At 37.8% G+C, this 15,612-nt stretch overlaps 1 protein-coding gene across 1 annotated transcript in view; it reads left to right on the forward strand.

Annotated features, from left to right (window-relative positions):
• Positions 1–15,612, forward strand: part of PPP2R3B (protein phosphatase 2 regulatory subunit B''beta) — a 55,792-nt gene that overhangs the window by 26,457 nt on the left and 13,723 nt on the right. The window contains exons 2-7 of the mRNA XM_009983667.2: positions 4,977–5,162; positions 6,861–6,964; positions 7,524–7,626; positions 9,455–9,529; positions 13,000–13,086; positions 14,045–14,201. Of these exons, the coding sequence (XP_009981969.1) occupies positions 4,977–5,162; positions 6,861–6,964; positions 7,524–7,626; positions 9,455–9,529; positions 13,000–13,086; positions 14,045–14,201 (712 nt within the window). The remainder of the gene's footprint in view (positions 1–4,976; positions 5,163–6,860; positions 6,965–7,523; positions 7,627–9,454; positions 9,530–12,999; positions 13,087–14,044; positions 14,202–15,612) is intronic.

Consider the following 15,612-nt stretch of genomic DNA (forward strand, 5'->3'; position numbering starts at 1 on the left):
CACATAATCAACCCCTTTGTGGGGTTCAGTACTTCTGAGTTGTAGTCTCAATGTACAGATTTAGATCAAGCCTTTACTGAGTATACAGTCTTAAAATATCTGGGAACAAGCACTCCCTTCTTTTATTTCAGAAATATATCCTGTTGTTGAATGACTCCATCATAGCATCAGCTCTTTTTCGGTTGAGAGAGAGCGAAAAAGGGCACCTTATCTGAAAATCCCTGCTGTCTTCGTTTTTGCTTAGAACCCAACTAACTGCCGAATGCAACTCATCTGCTAATAGATGTAAGACTAGCAAGAAGACTGAACCTCTCTTTGGAATGGGGTGTTATCCATGTGCTCTAATTATTATTTATTACTGTATTGTGATTATTATAATGGTTTTATACCATTTTTATGAACAACTGCTGGAAAACAGTTGGAAAAAGATCTGGAGAGTTGCAGAATAAAATGGGAAGTTTGCCCTTTCAGCAGTGACCCCAGTGAGATATAAATTTCTACTTCCTCCTTCATAAAAGTCAAAATAATTAAGTGTTGGATAGCTGTGGACAGTCCTTATGGTTGCATATGTCAGGAATGCAAGCTGGTTATGTTTTAAAGGGGTTTTTTTGAGTTCTCTTCTAGACAAATCTTACATAAGTTTGTTTATGTTATTACAAACAAGGAATTTTCAAGGAATGCTCACTTCCCATCTTTTATGTAAAACTTTAGCTGCAGTGGCAACTTCAGAATACGATTACAGATTCTGGACTTTACATATACCTATTGCACAGGTTAATGCACCATTCAGCCCTGACACTGCAGCACACATCTGCTTGTATGAGTTATTTACAAGCTTATACAGCTGTTATCCTTAACTCCAAGCATGTTGTTTTTTCTGCTATTTCTTGGCAAGTTGTGGTGAAAATCTTACTTGCCAAACCAGTCTCTTTTTTCAGTGTAGCTTACTGGTACCAGTATTAAAGTTTTAACTTAAAGCCACAAGAAAATGTCGGTCACTTTCTAAATCTTAAATTGACCATTGAAATGGAATAGTTGTGTAAAAAGAATAACAGTCTGTTGCTGCAGATTTTCCATTCAAATATTCAGTATTAGCAGACTTCTAGCAGTTCTTGTTAAGGAAGAAATTCCCTGGTTAAAGTTATAATTAATTTTAGAACAGCTTAATCTCACACAACCAGTGCATTTTGACTGCCCTGAAATAACAGAACTGACTCTTTCCATCAGCTGTGCAATATGTCCATCTACAGAAGTAACTGCCTGAAATTATAGACAGGAGTGGAGCTTTCAGAGCCCTTTTAGTATCACGTGTTCCTTCATTAGAGCACGTACAGCAGAGCAGTCCCAGTTGTACAAGGAGCCTTTTGGTTGTCGGATGGGATTCAGACTGAGAGGAGAGAAGAATCTCCGGCCCTTCTTGGGAAGGAGAGGAGAGAGACGAGTTGTAATACTCACTTTATAGTGCGTTAGTTGGAGCTGATAGCTTTGGATGACCTGTTTGTTTCTTTGGTACAGGCTCTCATCCCTGTGTTGACTGACATTAACAGTACAACTCAGTCATGCAATTGCAAGCTGCTAGTGGCATTTAAGGCGCATTACTGCGCTTAGAACATCCGCGCAGCAGATGTGGAGGTAGAGCTGTGCTCCTTGCTGGCTGCTGGATACCACGTGGAATACTCAAGGGCGTTTTGGGTTGTACCCTAGATGGTATTCTCACTAGATGCCTATATGTAGGCACCAAATAAATCTATCAGAAGTGACTGTGAAGTGTTCATACACTTCCTAATGCAAGTGAAGCATTTTTATAGTTTCTTCTTTCACCGGCTTTGAGAAACCAGCATGTAGAAATAAACATCTCTCAATATAGGAAGTTATTTTGTCTGGCAGAGAGGGGTTTGTAATCTATAATTGGTTTTAGAATTCAATAAATATACTGTTTTATAGATTAAATACTAGATACTTTTACACTAAACATGTCAAATTCAGTCAGGCTTAAACATGATGTTTTTATGTTAGAAAAATCAGTTTTCTTCACATATACGTCTAACGTCAGTTTTGAAGCTGTTGCTTAACTTCTTCCTCATAATAATGAGTATTTGAGACCTCACTTGGAGTATTGCATCCAGTTCTGGAGTCCCCAACATAAGAAGGACATGGACCAATTGGAGAGGGTCCAGAGGAGGGCCACGAAGATAAGAGGGCTGGAGCACCTTTCCTATGAGGACAGGCTGAAAGAGTTGGGGCTGTTCAGCCTGGAGAAGAGGAGGCTCCGGGGTGACCTTATAGCGGTCTTCCAGTACCTCAAGGGGGCCTACAAGAAAGATGGGGAGAGGCTGTTCAGGAGGACCAGTTGTGATAGGACAAGGGGTAATGGTTTTAAAATAGAGGGAGGTAGATTCAGGCTGGATATTAGGAAAAAATTTTTTACCATGAGAGTTGTAGAACACTGGAACAGGTTGCCCAGAGAGGTGGTGGATGCTCCATCCCTGGAGACGTTCAAGGCCAGGTTGGATGAGGCCCTGAGCAACCTGATCTAGTTGGAGATGTCCCTGTTCCTTGCAGGGGGGTTGGACTAGATGACCTTTGAAGGTCCCTTCCAGCCCTAACGATTCTATGATTCTATGAATCATGTCTGGAACATGTTTACAACAGACAAAAAGATGAAAACTAAGGAAAAAGCTTTTATTGTATAACTCTCTCTAAATAATATCCAAGGAAGTTACACATACTAGCATAGGTCTTACTACAAATCCTGAACTGATACCTCTGCATGCATTTAAGAAGAGCTTTTAACCTGGACTCATGGAAATAATGCATTGGGTATTCTGAGGTATCTGAAGTGAATGAGTAGTTTCTGAAAGAATATAAAGTTTCTGACGAACAAATATTTCTGTTAATAGCATTTCTTCTTCTTTTGGGACCTTTTTCCAGTGTAGTCTTCTCTCTGCCTCTACCTTTCCTTTTAAAATAATTTTTTTCTTTTTTGCAATCCAAGACTCTCAATTTTCTTAGCTGTGGATTTTAAAATGCCTTGTCTGTCTGTACTAGGTTTTCTTGAAATACCGATTTACCTCACGTTACCTGAAACATTCAGGGAAAGTTAGTAGTCTATAACTGACACTCTTTTCTCAGATGAGGCACAGCTCATCAGGCATCTCGGAAGAACTGCAACACCGACCGCTTCAGTGGCCATTAGGGTAACTCACGTGGGAATGGCTATCCAGGCAGATCTTGTAAATGGGAAAAAAGGAAAATAAAATAAAATAAGCTTGCTGTTGGGCACAAATATAACAATTGGATTCTGAGCAAAAGATTATTTGATTGCCAGTGCTCAAAAGCGCACTAGCTATCTCACTGTGTGGTACCAGTCCAAGGAATAGGGTTTTTGTATAGGGTAACTTCTAGGGCTCTACTACAGCGTTGGTGCTGGGTTTCTCAAATGAAACAAAGTGCTAATGCAATTATATACATTATTTGTAGTGCTGGTGGTAATGTTACTTAGAGAATAAAATGTTGCTATCTTTATTCTTCCCCAAAGTTTGAAAGTCTATGATTGGAAGGGATTTTTGATGCCCTGTGGCACTTTTGTTCTAAGATGATGCCTCATTAGCTGGACCACTAAACTAGTGATGACATATCAAAAGTTGTAATTTACAGGATTCTTAAAAATGACAGGCACTGATTCTAGGTGTCACAGATTCAAGGTAACTTTTTCCTCTATGAAATAAAACTTGTAACTCAGTTGAGGTAATTCTGCAGCTGTGAACAGGAATGCTGGCTCAAATCCAGAGGACAGGAAAGAAAGGTTAATTCAGGCTTTTTTTAGAATGCGTAGCATTCCAATGAAGGCTTCTGGGTTGGAACTCTGCAAATTAAAATCTGCTGTCTGAAAGCACCTAGCTCTTTTACCAATTGAAGGAAGGATTTTGATTGTGGTAGGAAAGCTGGGTATCTTTACAGACACATTGACAAAGAAGATAAGGAGTAAAATGAGGATTGGAGTTTTTGAGGGTTTTTGGTGTGTTTTTTTTTTTTCCCCCACTTCTGGTTGGAAATGAGATGGAATTCAGGATCTTGAACATTTTTAACAGTAGGATGAGCCACGTTATAGCATTAACCGTTGTTTATACATTTGAGCAGTGGCTTGGGATGAAAGATTTCATGTTTAATTGCTAGTTTTGAGTTGACACATAACTATTGTTACTTTGCTTGTTATCTTTGTTTCTCTGCCTCATTGAACTTTCTTTTGGAAACTAAGTATCAGGTAAATTCTTCTTTACTGAAGCTAGATGCATTTAAATAAGTAACTTCTCTTGTTGCTGGTCATCTTTCTTTTTTTTTAGGAGTACAATATAACACAAAGTCTTGAGAAACCGATTTCTAAGTTTTCAGGCCATAATTGTGTACAGTTTGCAAAAAAAAAAAAAAAAAATCCCTCTGCAGGAATCATCTACTACCTTTATAAAATCAAGCATTTTTTAGGGTCAAAAGAAAACCCCAAACAAACATCTTCACTGTAACTAAGTTAAACAGGTTGGTGCTTTGTGACAAAGTTATCATGCTTATTTCAAAAGTTTGAAGCTGTAAAACTAAAAATATTTCAAAAGCATATTCTTTCATGACCTGTCTGTTAAGCTAGAAGTTGAAGCTTTTTCATCTGAAACTGATAATATAACCTGAGTTATTTCAGATGTCTCCAAGAAGCTGTCTAGTGTATTAATCTTGAAACTTGATATGTTGAAGACTGAAGTTGTTTTTATAAATTTTTAACATCCCAGAAATCTTTCTAAACAATGGTTTCTGGAAATACTGATGAATTTTTCCGATGTGTTCTCATTCTTAAATAGCTTATTCAGCCTATCATCAGAAATCTTTTTGAAGGTGTGTTGTAACATATAATACCAAGAGATTAAGAGGATGACTGTTATATGTAATTTCATTGTACCTGGCTGTCAAATGTTTATTTATCTATTTAGTTTCAGACAAAGAAGGAAGAAACTTTGCCACCAGCACTTAGTCAAAACATTCCAACTTTTTATTTTCCTCGAGGATGTCCTAAGGAAAAAGTGAATATAGATGCTGTGATTGCGAAAATTGAGAGAACTTTCTCTGAGTTTCCAAATGAGAGGGCAACATTGGAAGACATGGGGAAGGTTGCAAAGGTGAGAACTTGCTGGCTGTCTGCTTTTAGTACTGTATATGCTTATGGAAAAGAGACATGAGTTCTGTGTGCTTTGTTTTCTTGCGTTATGTGCTTTCATCTCCTACAAGGTAGTACCAGTGAGCCATCATATTCAACGTTGTTGATAACACAGTTATGTGTGGAAATCTTTGCATTAACTGTCTCAAAGGCCCTACATTTTGCTTACAAAAAGAAACAAACATTAAAACAAATATTGAACTTTTTTTTTTTTCGGTTGCATAAGCAATCAAATACTGAAGGGCACATTGTATGATGTTCTGCATTCTGTATTGACCAAAAGACTTAAGGCAAAAGCACTGGTAATATGCATTTTGTTTTCAGGTGTCCATGCTGTTTTTTCTCATTTGGCAGTGTCATGAACCTCCATTGTAAAGATATTGAAAGACAGTGGTTTGGTAACTTGAGATCACAGTTACAATTGAAGAGCTAATTTAGAGTGACAAAATACTGAGCTTAGAAAGCAGCAAATATTTTTTAACTTTTAAACTTAAATCTCCATTTTGTTATATTGAATCAACACTTATAATATCACTGCAAGTCATGGTCTTGGTAATGAGTCTCAGGTTCTCATCCCTGTTCTTGTCACTTTGCATTTAAAGTCCAGGGTCTAGGAAACAGAAACAAAGACTTGTGACAAGAGCAGGATGGAGGGGTTCAGAAACTCCTTGTTTGCCTCACCAGAAGCATTTGACTGCTAAACTGAATGATCGGGTTCCTACCTTCCACAGCTCCTTTCCGCACAGAAGAGGGGAGAGGTGGAAGAGACCATTCCCTCTTAGCAAGAAAGGTGGAAGGGTCCAGTCACCTACAAACCAGTGATGAAAAGCACCCTACCCTCCTGAAGCAAAGGGAAAAGCCTCTCAGTCTGAGGACAGTATTTGTCAAACTCTCACTTTTTCTTGCTTTTTAAAGTACTGGTTAAACTATTGCATGAGAAGTAACTGTCCTTTTTGCTCCAGCAACCTTATACATCTTGCAGTATTCACAGTCTTATTTGAGATCCACATGAGATTCTCAGAGGTGCTGGCATGATTGACCACTCCAAGTTGTAGTCAGTTTTAGGCAAGAGATAGGTACTTAGCTGTTAGGACTGAGGAAGCTTGGAGCAGACACAGAAGCAGCACTGTAGATATATGTGGGAGCACTGAAGTTGTGAAGGTGCAACCGTTGGGTATTGTGAAGCAAGATACTGCTGCTCAGGGCAGGCTAGCCTACTGCTTGAAATTGGGTAGAAGATGTGCATGTGTATGCAAGGATGCAGACGAGTTGAGCCGTCCTCTGAGCCAAACAAATGTAAACTTGCTCCAGTTCAGAAGTTGTGTAACAGTTAGTGCTGTCTTTAGTGGAGCTTATTAGCACGGACTCTGTTCAGCTGCTTGCAGTGTGGACCGAGCAGGCATGTGACTGCATTCATCTATTAGGAATGCTGCAAGTCATCCTATGTTTTGCTTTTCACTTTTGGATTTCAGCCTAAACCAGTTGCTTAAAATTAATTATTTTGGAAAGTGCAGCTGGTTTCAGAAACAGTTTAAAAAAATCTGTGCCTTAATGTTTTCTTCTTAACACTTGTGAATTTAATTTTGAAAGATTTATAAATGAGGGAGTAACCCTCAGATAAGCACTCAGTGAACTGACTTGATGCATACTTTAATTCTAGGCCTGTGAATGCCCACTTTACTGGAAAGGTCCTTTGTTTTATTGTGCTGGAGGTGAACGAACAGGATACGTGTCAGTTCATAAATTTGTTGCAATGTGGCGGAAGTAAGTAGATTACTTTTTTAGAAGTACTGCATTTTTAATTGAAATGTGATATTTTAAGCTCTGAATGAGATCCAATCTGTAAAGGGGAATAAAATACTTTCCCATAATCAACCATTGACAGCGAACTTGTACCTGGGAAAATGTAAGTAAATCATCACTTTAACATAAACAAACAAATCTTTATTTATAGTGTTTATAGATTTTTAAAGTGTTCGGTAAATGACTGGCTGTTTATGGGAAAAGTGAAAACCATGGCCCTAACTTGTAAATGCCAGTTCTGGACAAAATGATTTTTCTTCTTTCTAGTTCTCCTTCCAGTTCTAACTGAAAAATGTCCTTTCATGTAATCAATAACATGGTGTACCTACCTCCTTTAACATAAATGTATGAGACAATACTGCTTTGATAAGTTCACTTGGAGTGTACTTTGACATTTATAATTAGCTTTTGAATTAATTATTGTGGTTGCAGTTTCGTAGGCCTTGCTCTAGGATGCCCGTACAAGGTAGCATGAGCAATGTTCTGTGTAGAATATTAAATGGAAATATTTACATTTCAGAATACTTCAGACCTGCTATGATGATGCTGCAAAGTTTGTTCATCTTCTAATGAACCCTGGATGCAACTACTTGGTGCAAGAAGACTTCATTCCTTTTTTACAAGTAAATTGCAACTGAAACTAGTCCTGGAAACACAACAAAATTATGAGCTGGCAAAGCTCTAAATTTTTTTTATGATCCTCGTTAAAGTTTATTGATAATGTTTAGTGTAACTCACTTTGTATGGCCCACTGAGATGCTGATGAGTGACTTATTTTGCAGTTAATCATTTTATATAAAGTGAGGTCTTTAAGAGCTACAGTAAGATGCATGGATTTAAAATTCCTTGCAGGAATAGCACATGTATCAGAGAATCCTTATGGTTTAGAAAAGCAGTTGAAGTTTGTGGTGAGTTGACTCTGGCTGAATGTCAGGTGCCTACTGAAGCTGTTCTGTTACTCCCCCTCCTCAGCTGGATGGGAGAGGAAAATCTAATGAAAGGCTTGTGGGTTGAGATAAGGACAGGGAGAGATCACTCACCAATTACCATTACAGGGAAAAACAGACTTGACTTGGGGAAAAAGAATTTAATTTTGTTACCAATCAAATCAGAGTAGGATAATGAGAAATAAAAACTTAAAACACCTTCTTCTCACCCTTCCCCTCGTCCTGGGCTCAACGTACTCCCAAATTCTCTATCTCCTCCCTGCAGTGGTGCAGGTGGACAGGGAATGGGGATTACATTCAATTCATCACACATTTCTGCTGCTCCTTCCTCCTCAGGGGGAGCACTCCTTACAGTGTTTCCCTACTCCAGTGTGGGGACCCTTCCCACAGGAAACAGTCCTCCACGGACTTCTCCAATGCAAGTCCTTCTCACAGCCTGCAGTTCTTCACTAACTGCTCCAGTATAGGTCCATGCTATGGGGTGCATTCTTCAGGAATAGATTACTCCAGCGTGGGTCCCCCATGAGGTCACAAGTCCTGCCAACAAATCTGCTTCAGCATGGGCTCCTCTCTCCGTAGGTCCACAGGTCCTGCCAGGAGCCTGCTCCAGCACGGGCCACAGCCTCTTTTGGTCATCCACCTGCTCCACTGTGGGGTCCTCAACAGGCTGCAGGTGGACCTCTGCTACACTGTTAACCTCCAAGGGCTGCAGGGGGACAGCCTGCCTCACCATGGTCTTTCTCACAGGCTGCAGGCAAATCTCTGCCCTGGTGCCTGGAGCACCTCCTCCTCCTCCTTTTTCACTGACCTTGATGTCTGCAGAGTTATTCCTCTCGCATATTCTTACTCCTCTCTTCAACTGCAGTTGCTCAATTGCACAGAAACTTTTTTCCTCTTCTTAAACATGTTATGCCAGAGGTGCTACCGCTGTCACTGATTGACTTGGCCAGCAGTGAGCCTGTCTTGGAGCCGGCTGGCACTGGCTCTATCAGACATAGGGGAAACTTCTAGCAGAAGCCACCCCTGAAGCACTCTCTGCTGCCAAAACCTTGCCACACAAACCCAATACAAAATTATTTAAGTCAGGGAGGCCCTTTGGCAGGCAAAGGAAAAGTGCTGTATGAATTCAAGACCTAATGTTTTCTCTTGAGTGGCAAACACCACCTTTGTTAATGAATTAATAAAACCTAAACTGGCTTTTACTGAATCACAGTCAGCACAGAATTGCAAGCTACAATGATCAGCAGTGTTCAAAAACTTCATCCCATCTAAAATACAGGAAAGCTTTCATTTATCTGGCTTCTTTGAAAGATAATTTTTTTTTTTTTTAAAGTCAGCAGTGTTATTCATGAAGCATGTTCTAAATGAAGTTATCATGAATGATTGTGGTAGTTAATTTGAACTGTTTTGGTTAAGGAAGCAGATGTGCTGTTCTGTACTAATTGTTTTATATAGTCACTAATGAACACGGTTTGAGATACTGTTATTCCTTTTTTTTTTGTAGGATGTGGTGAATAGTCATCCTGGCCTATCATTTTTAAAAGAAGCATCTGAATTTCATTCTCGATATATTACCACAGTAAGTGATTTTTATTTGGGAAAGCTATTTTTTGTTAACTAAGTAGGAAAATTAAAAACTTATTAAGATTAGTCAATACGTATAAGCATCTTTAGCTGTTGGGGAAAGTTGATTGTGCTCTGAGTCATCACGTCTACATAACTAGAAATCTTGTGAAGAAAGACTCAATTTCTTAAGCATCATAGTTTTTCTTAACATTTATAAGAAATTGCTGAACTTAATACTAAGTGTTAGAAACACTTAATTCAGTGTTTCTCTTATTAATACTAATAAGAGAAACACTGAATTGTAATAGCATAGGATAAGTTAATGAACATGAAAGAAAGAGCACACTTACCTTAAACAATTGATTGTGCCTATAGACCATACTCATTAGAATCCTGACCTTACTCTGGGTTTAATTAAATGGAATTTTTAATGGAAGTTCTATATTAATGTGATTATGTCTAGTATTAAGTAAAAATATTGTAATATTTAAGCTGCTTGCCACTTTTCTCTCTGGGGATTTTTCTTTCTAAGCAAGTTTTATATGTGAAAAGTTTGATTTCTCTCTTCCTAGGATTATGTGACAGAAGTATTCTTTCTGTACCCAAGGGAAAAAGCAGTGACATTACATTTTTCTCAACTGTAAACTAGACAGCCGATTCCACCGAAGCCTCAAAAGATTCTTCAAAGTGACATTCAGTTCACTTTCTTTGTGCGTGTGAAAAATAGCTTAACAAACATTCTCCAACAAAAAACATGGAGAGTTGGTCACCTTTTATCCAGCTTATAGTTTGACCCAGACCAAAACTGTGGAAGCTTTTTTGAAAGTGTTTAGTTTTGGTTCCTCATATCCTTCCTATAGAGCCTGCCAGCCTATCAAACATGTCCTGCCGCATTAGGTTTTGCTGCTTGTTATCATGATTACATGAGCTCCCGGAACTTTCTTGTCAGATGCGACTGAAGGAAATGTTCTGCCTGTGAGTAGCTTGCTTTCTTCATGGATTCTGGCTTGTATCAAAGCCTGCTCTACGTAAAATTGTGAAAGCTTGCTGCCTGTCCTGAAGGACTGTAGGAGGGAAAAGGTCCTGCCATTTCCAGTTACTTTTCTTTGGAGTAACAGCTTATTTAAGCAGGCCTGAGTCTAGCAATGTTGAATAAATCAGTGCTGGCAGTACTTCACTAAAAAAGTTTAGTGTAGTCTTCAACAGAAATCAGTGTTTAATCAAAAATCCCAAAAGTAAACTAGTATTGCTATGAATATAACAACAATATTTGAAATACTATTCTGCAGGTCAAGAAATGGTAGGAGGACTCTCTGCCCCTTCCTGTCTTATTTTAGTATGGAGTAGCTGTTGCCTGATACGGTCTTCTAAAATTCTGTCCTGCAAGTTATTGCTAATAATTATAGATTATTTTCTCTAAGATAAAATAAGGCATTTGATACCTGTATTCAACTAGCTTTACCTTGCTACATGAAGCTTTATCCAAAGGATTTTGTAAGCACTGCAGTTAAGATTTAATGTCTGTTCATGCTGGTTACAAGTTAAATGATCCATTTTTCTGCTCTGTTTGCTTGTATATACATACATACATACATTTCTTTAATGAAGTAGGTGTCCTGTAAGTGTTGTTCAACCTTGGAAGCAATCAGTGCTGTCTGCTAGGCTCTGGTATAGCTTGGTTGGTCAGTCTAGTGGTAAGGTTCGGTACATATGTCCAAGATAAAGCTGAAATCTATTTAAAACATTTGCCCTGACAAATGAGAAACTACATTTAATCTGCAAGGATGTTATGTATATATCTGAACTATGAATTCTTGAAATTGTAATCTCTGTATTGCACCATTTCCTCTCCCTGCTGACAAACCACTGTGCAGCAGAGTAAAGAAGGCAGTTCTCTGACAATTTGCTTATACTCTGCTTCGATTCACTTTAGAAAACCTTTTTTAAGTCTGTTCTTGGTTGTCTTTAGCAAACATTCAATTTTGGTTTTATTTTTAGACCAGCAAAATGTATAACAGATGAGATAATGACATGCAGATGGATTAAGTTGCAAAGCTGAGGCAAAACCTTTTTAGAAAAAATTGCTTTGTAGTATAAGCCGAAAATGGGCCTTCCCTAAACTCACAATTAGAATCGAACTAATTAAGTTTCAGAAGTAGGCTAGCCTATTCTCCTTCCTGGATTTATTGAACCAGCTGTTCTTGTTCAAAGTAAGAGCTGTAGAGCTTGCTGCATGCTACAGTTTAGGCTTTATTTTAAAACTTTATGAATAAATTACTCTTCTATTTGTAATTTAGAAATGATTGGTTTGTTTAAACTATTGGTTTATTGCAATTAAAGTCTGAAGTGATAAAAACTTTATTATTTAAGTCTTTAGTTGAGAAGAGATTTTATTTGAGGGAAGAGGATTCCTAAAGAGATGGGGTTTTTAGCTAGGAACTACTGTGTTGCAAATGAAATGCTATACATGCAATATTTAGTCTTGCTAATTAGTAGTTAAAAATCAATCTCTGTTTAAGCAGTTATAGTTCATAATATGTTTAGATTTTTTTGTCTGCTTTTGTTGGTGGTGAATGACTGATCTGAAATGTGTATCTGGTTGACTTAAGTAAAATTAATTGAGGTGAATACTGAATTCAGCTAAAAACTGGAAAAAACATATTTTTAAGTCTTATGTTTGTAAATTAAGACTAAGCCAATTATGCAGGGTACATGAGTTTACCGAAATAATGAATGTGTTAAACTGATTTAAACAAAAATGCTGAGTACTAAATTGAATGGATTTGTTTCTGGTTCCAATATCAGTCATGGCACAAGAAGTCTTTCTTGGGTAGATTTTTTTGTTGTTCTTCAGTTAGAAAATGTTTATGTACTTCTTTTAATACTATGAAAGGTTTTTTCCAAGTAACTTTAAGTAGAATAAAATTAAATGGAGAAAAACGTATTCTGTCAGCACCTGCAGAAACTATTTCTGTCCAATGTTGATTTGTTGTATTTGCAGACTTTAGAAGTAGCAGCATTCCCCTGTTCTGTGATGCTTAAACAGTCCCAATTCTATTTCTGTAACTTCATTTATTAAGTAAAATACTCTTCTAGTAAGTATAGGTCTTTAAATCTGAAGTAATGAGATACATGAATAGGTTAATTAGATGATATCCTGTAGATCTGAAAGACTGGGAGGTAGTGAAATTGCCAATAGAGATATTCTGGGTAGCATATAACTATTCTGCAACTTTACTCTGTGAGATATGGGTACTGCAGCATTGAAATAAGACTTACCAAGATGAGTTTAGACATAGATTTAGAAATGGTTTAGTAATATGACATAAGAGAAGCATCAGCCTGCTAAGTAATGAGAATAACAGAACTAGGGGAAAGATGGAGTTCTGTAATGCAGCTGAGCTAAGGCTTATCTTTGGCAAATGTTTGGGAAGGTATTTAGTTAGCATACCTAAGATCATCTTTCTATTTTGTTTCTTGCAGGTTATACAGAGAATATTTTATACAGTAAATAGGTCCTGGTCTGGGAAAATAACTTGTAACGAGCTCAGGAAAAGCAACTTTTTACAGGTATGTGATACCTAAATTTTGCAAGACAGATGTTTCTGCAATTTTAAAAACTGCATTAACTAAATGCTAAAGGGAGTAACATAAGTAGCATTTCTTCCTTTTCCAGAAATTAGTGAAGGCTCAATTGCATTAATTCTCATACACTAGAATATGTTTAAATGTCATTTCTTACGTAGAGCTGTATATATACATATGTGTTTAGCAGAAGTCCGGCTGTTCTCGTTCTTCTGTGGACGCATTAGTTTTCTACCTTGTGTGTTCAGTCTTTGCTGTCGTGCTGCATGGTGTGCACTGTCTCTGAAGATAAAAACTGTTCCACTGAAATAGCTTTAGATATTAACTTGGTGTCCTAGTTTCGGCTGGAATAGAGCTGATTTTCTTCTTAGCAGCTGGTATAGTGCTAAGAGAACAATACTGCTACTACACTGATGTTCTTAGTTGTTGCTGAACAGTCAAGGACTTTCAGCTTCCCGTGCTCTACCAGGTGCACAAGAAGATGGGAGTGAGCATAGCCAGGACAGCTGGCCCAAACTGCCCAACGGGGTATTCCATTCCATATGACGTCATGCTCAGTATATAAACTGGGGATGTTGGCTGCAGGCAGGCAATCACTGCTCGGGAACTGGCTGGGCATCAGTCAGTGGGTGGTGAGCAATTGTATTGGGCATCACTTGTTTTGTGTATTCTTTTATTATTGTTATTGTTGTTGTTGTTATTGCTATTACTATTTTTCATTTTCCCCTGTCCTATTAAACTGTCTTTATCTCAACCTACGAGTTGTTTTTTATCTGATTGTCCTCCCCATCCCATTGCAGGCCGAGGAAGCAAGCGAGTGGCTGCGTGGTGCTTAGTTTCAGCTGGGTTCTCATAACCGCAACACTTGGTGATAAGAACTCAGATCTTTCAACAAATGTCTTACAAATTCTTTAATGTGTTCTGTTTATCCTTCTGATAATAGAATGTGGCATTATTGGAAGAGGAAGCTGATATTAACCAGCTGACAGACTACTTCTCATATGAACATTTTTATGTTATCTATTGCAAATTTTGGGAGCTGGATACAGACCATGACCTCTATATTGATCGGAAGGATTTAGCTCGACATAACGATCATGGTATGACAAATGAAGCACCTTTATTTACATGTACTAAATGACCTGTAAACTTTCAACTGAGGAAGCAGTTAACTGCCAAGGCCAGTGTTCTTGAGTCTGTTGGTGTTGCTGATCCTGCTGACTCAGTGAAATAAAGGAGGACAAGTCATCTGTAATGCTGCTTTGCGTCTGCCAATTCCAAATTTGAGGAAAACTCTGAATTTGAATTTTGATCTTGGCAAAGAAGTAGAGGAACAAATCTTTGAAGTCTTGGTATACCATAAATGGCTGCATTTGGTGGTTTCAGGTAGTTAGTTATCTTGGAAACAACCAATTTTACTGATATTCAAGGAGCATGGCTCTTATGACAAGGTATGGAAAAAGTAGAAAAAAGCAAACCTACATTTAGGTACCCTGCTTATTTTAAAGTTTTGGTAGCTCAGTTGCAGTACATTTTGTTTTAATACTATTTGGCAGCTTTATGCTTTCTGCATTCACGATATACGACTGTGATTCTGTAGTCTTGCAGGCTTGTACCTATTTTAAATATTCTTGTAGCTCATATAGAACTGTTGGGGTGGTTTTGGATGCTTTGTGTCCATTGTCGTCTTAAAAATATTCCCTTCAGGACTGGAAAGCTTACTTAAGCACAAAGTTATTATGGAATATTATCTGATATTATAAAGAATAAACCCAATTCTGATAGATTGCACTTGAAAACTTGCCTGCTGAAGTGCGACTACACTTTAGGACACTAAGGAAGAAACGCTTCTTTCACTTGAGTGGTTGCTCTACGGAGTTAGAAAGGAAGCAGAACTGATACAATGCCACTTGCAGTTTAGTTTTGCATCCTTTAAACCATGGAATATTGGTTAAAGCTTAACAGCTGCTGCTTGATGAGAACTAGACTAAATAAGAGCATAAAAGGGATATGATAACCCAACCTTAGTCTTATATTTTTTGCATGTCAAAATTGGATAATCTGTTTTCAGCAGTCCCCTCCTATCATACTGTAACTGCTCTAAAATTAGGCTACATCAAACACTTATGTGTAGTAAGAAAAAAATTAAAGTATGTAGTTGTTGAGAAGGTTGAACGACTTCAGTGTTTCAAAAGTAGATAAGAAGAAGCAGCAGCATGTATGTCTGAAACAATTTGTTTATCGTACAGTTCTGGGGATAAATGTTAAGTAGGGACTAGTGTCCTTACTAGAATAATACAGTGATAGCATCACCGTAAGTACATAAAACAGTTAACCATTCAAATAGTTCATCTGCTTGCTTTAATTATCAGTATTTCTACAATGCTGAAAAAATCTTTCAGAGCTAGAATAGTGAGAAGTAATTCTCCTTCTGTGAGAATAGTATTCTGTGCTGCTTTGAGCACCGTCCACAAATTCTTCAGGATAAATTGAATATCATTTACAGAGGTA

Source organism: Tauraco erythrolophus, chromosome 1 (assembly GCF_009769465.1).
Source record: "Tauraco erythrolophus isolate bTauEry1 chromosome 1, bTauEry1.pri, whole genome shotgun sequence".
Classification (NCBI taxonomy): Eukaryota; Metazoa; Chordata; class Aves; order Musophagiformes; family Musophagidae; genus Tauraco; species Tauraco erythrolophus.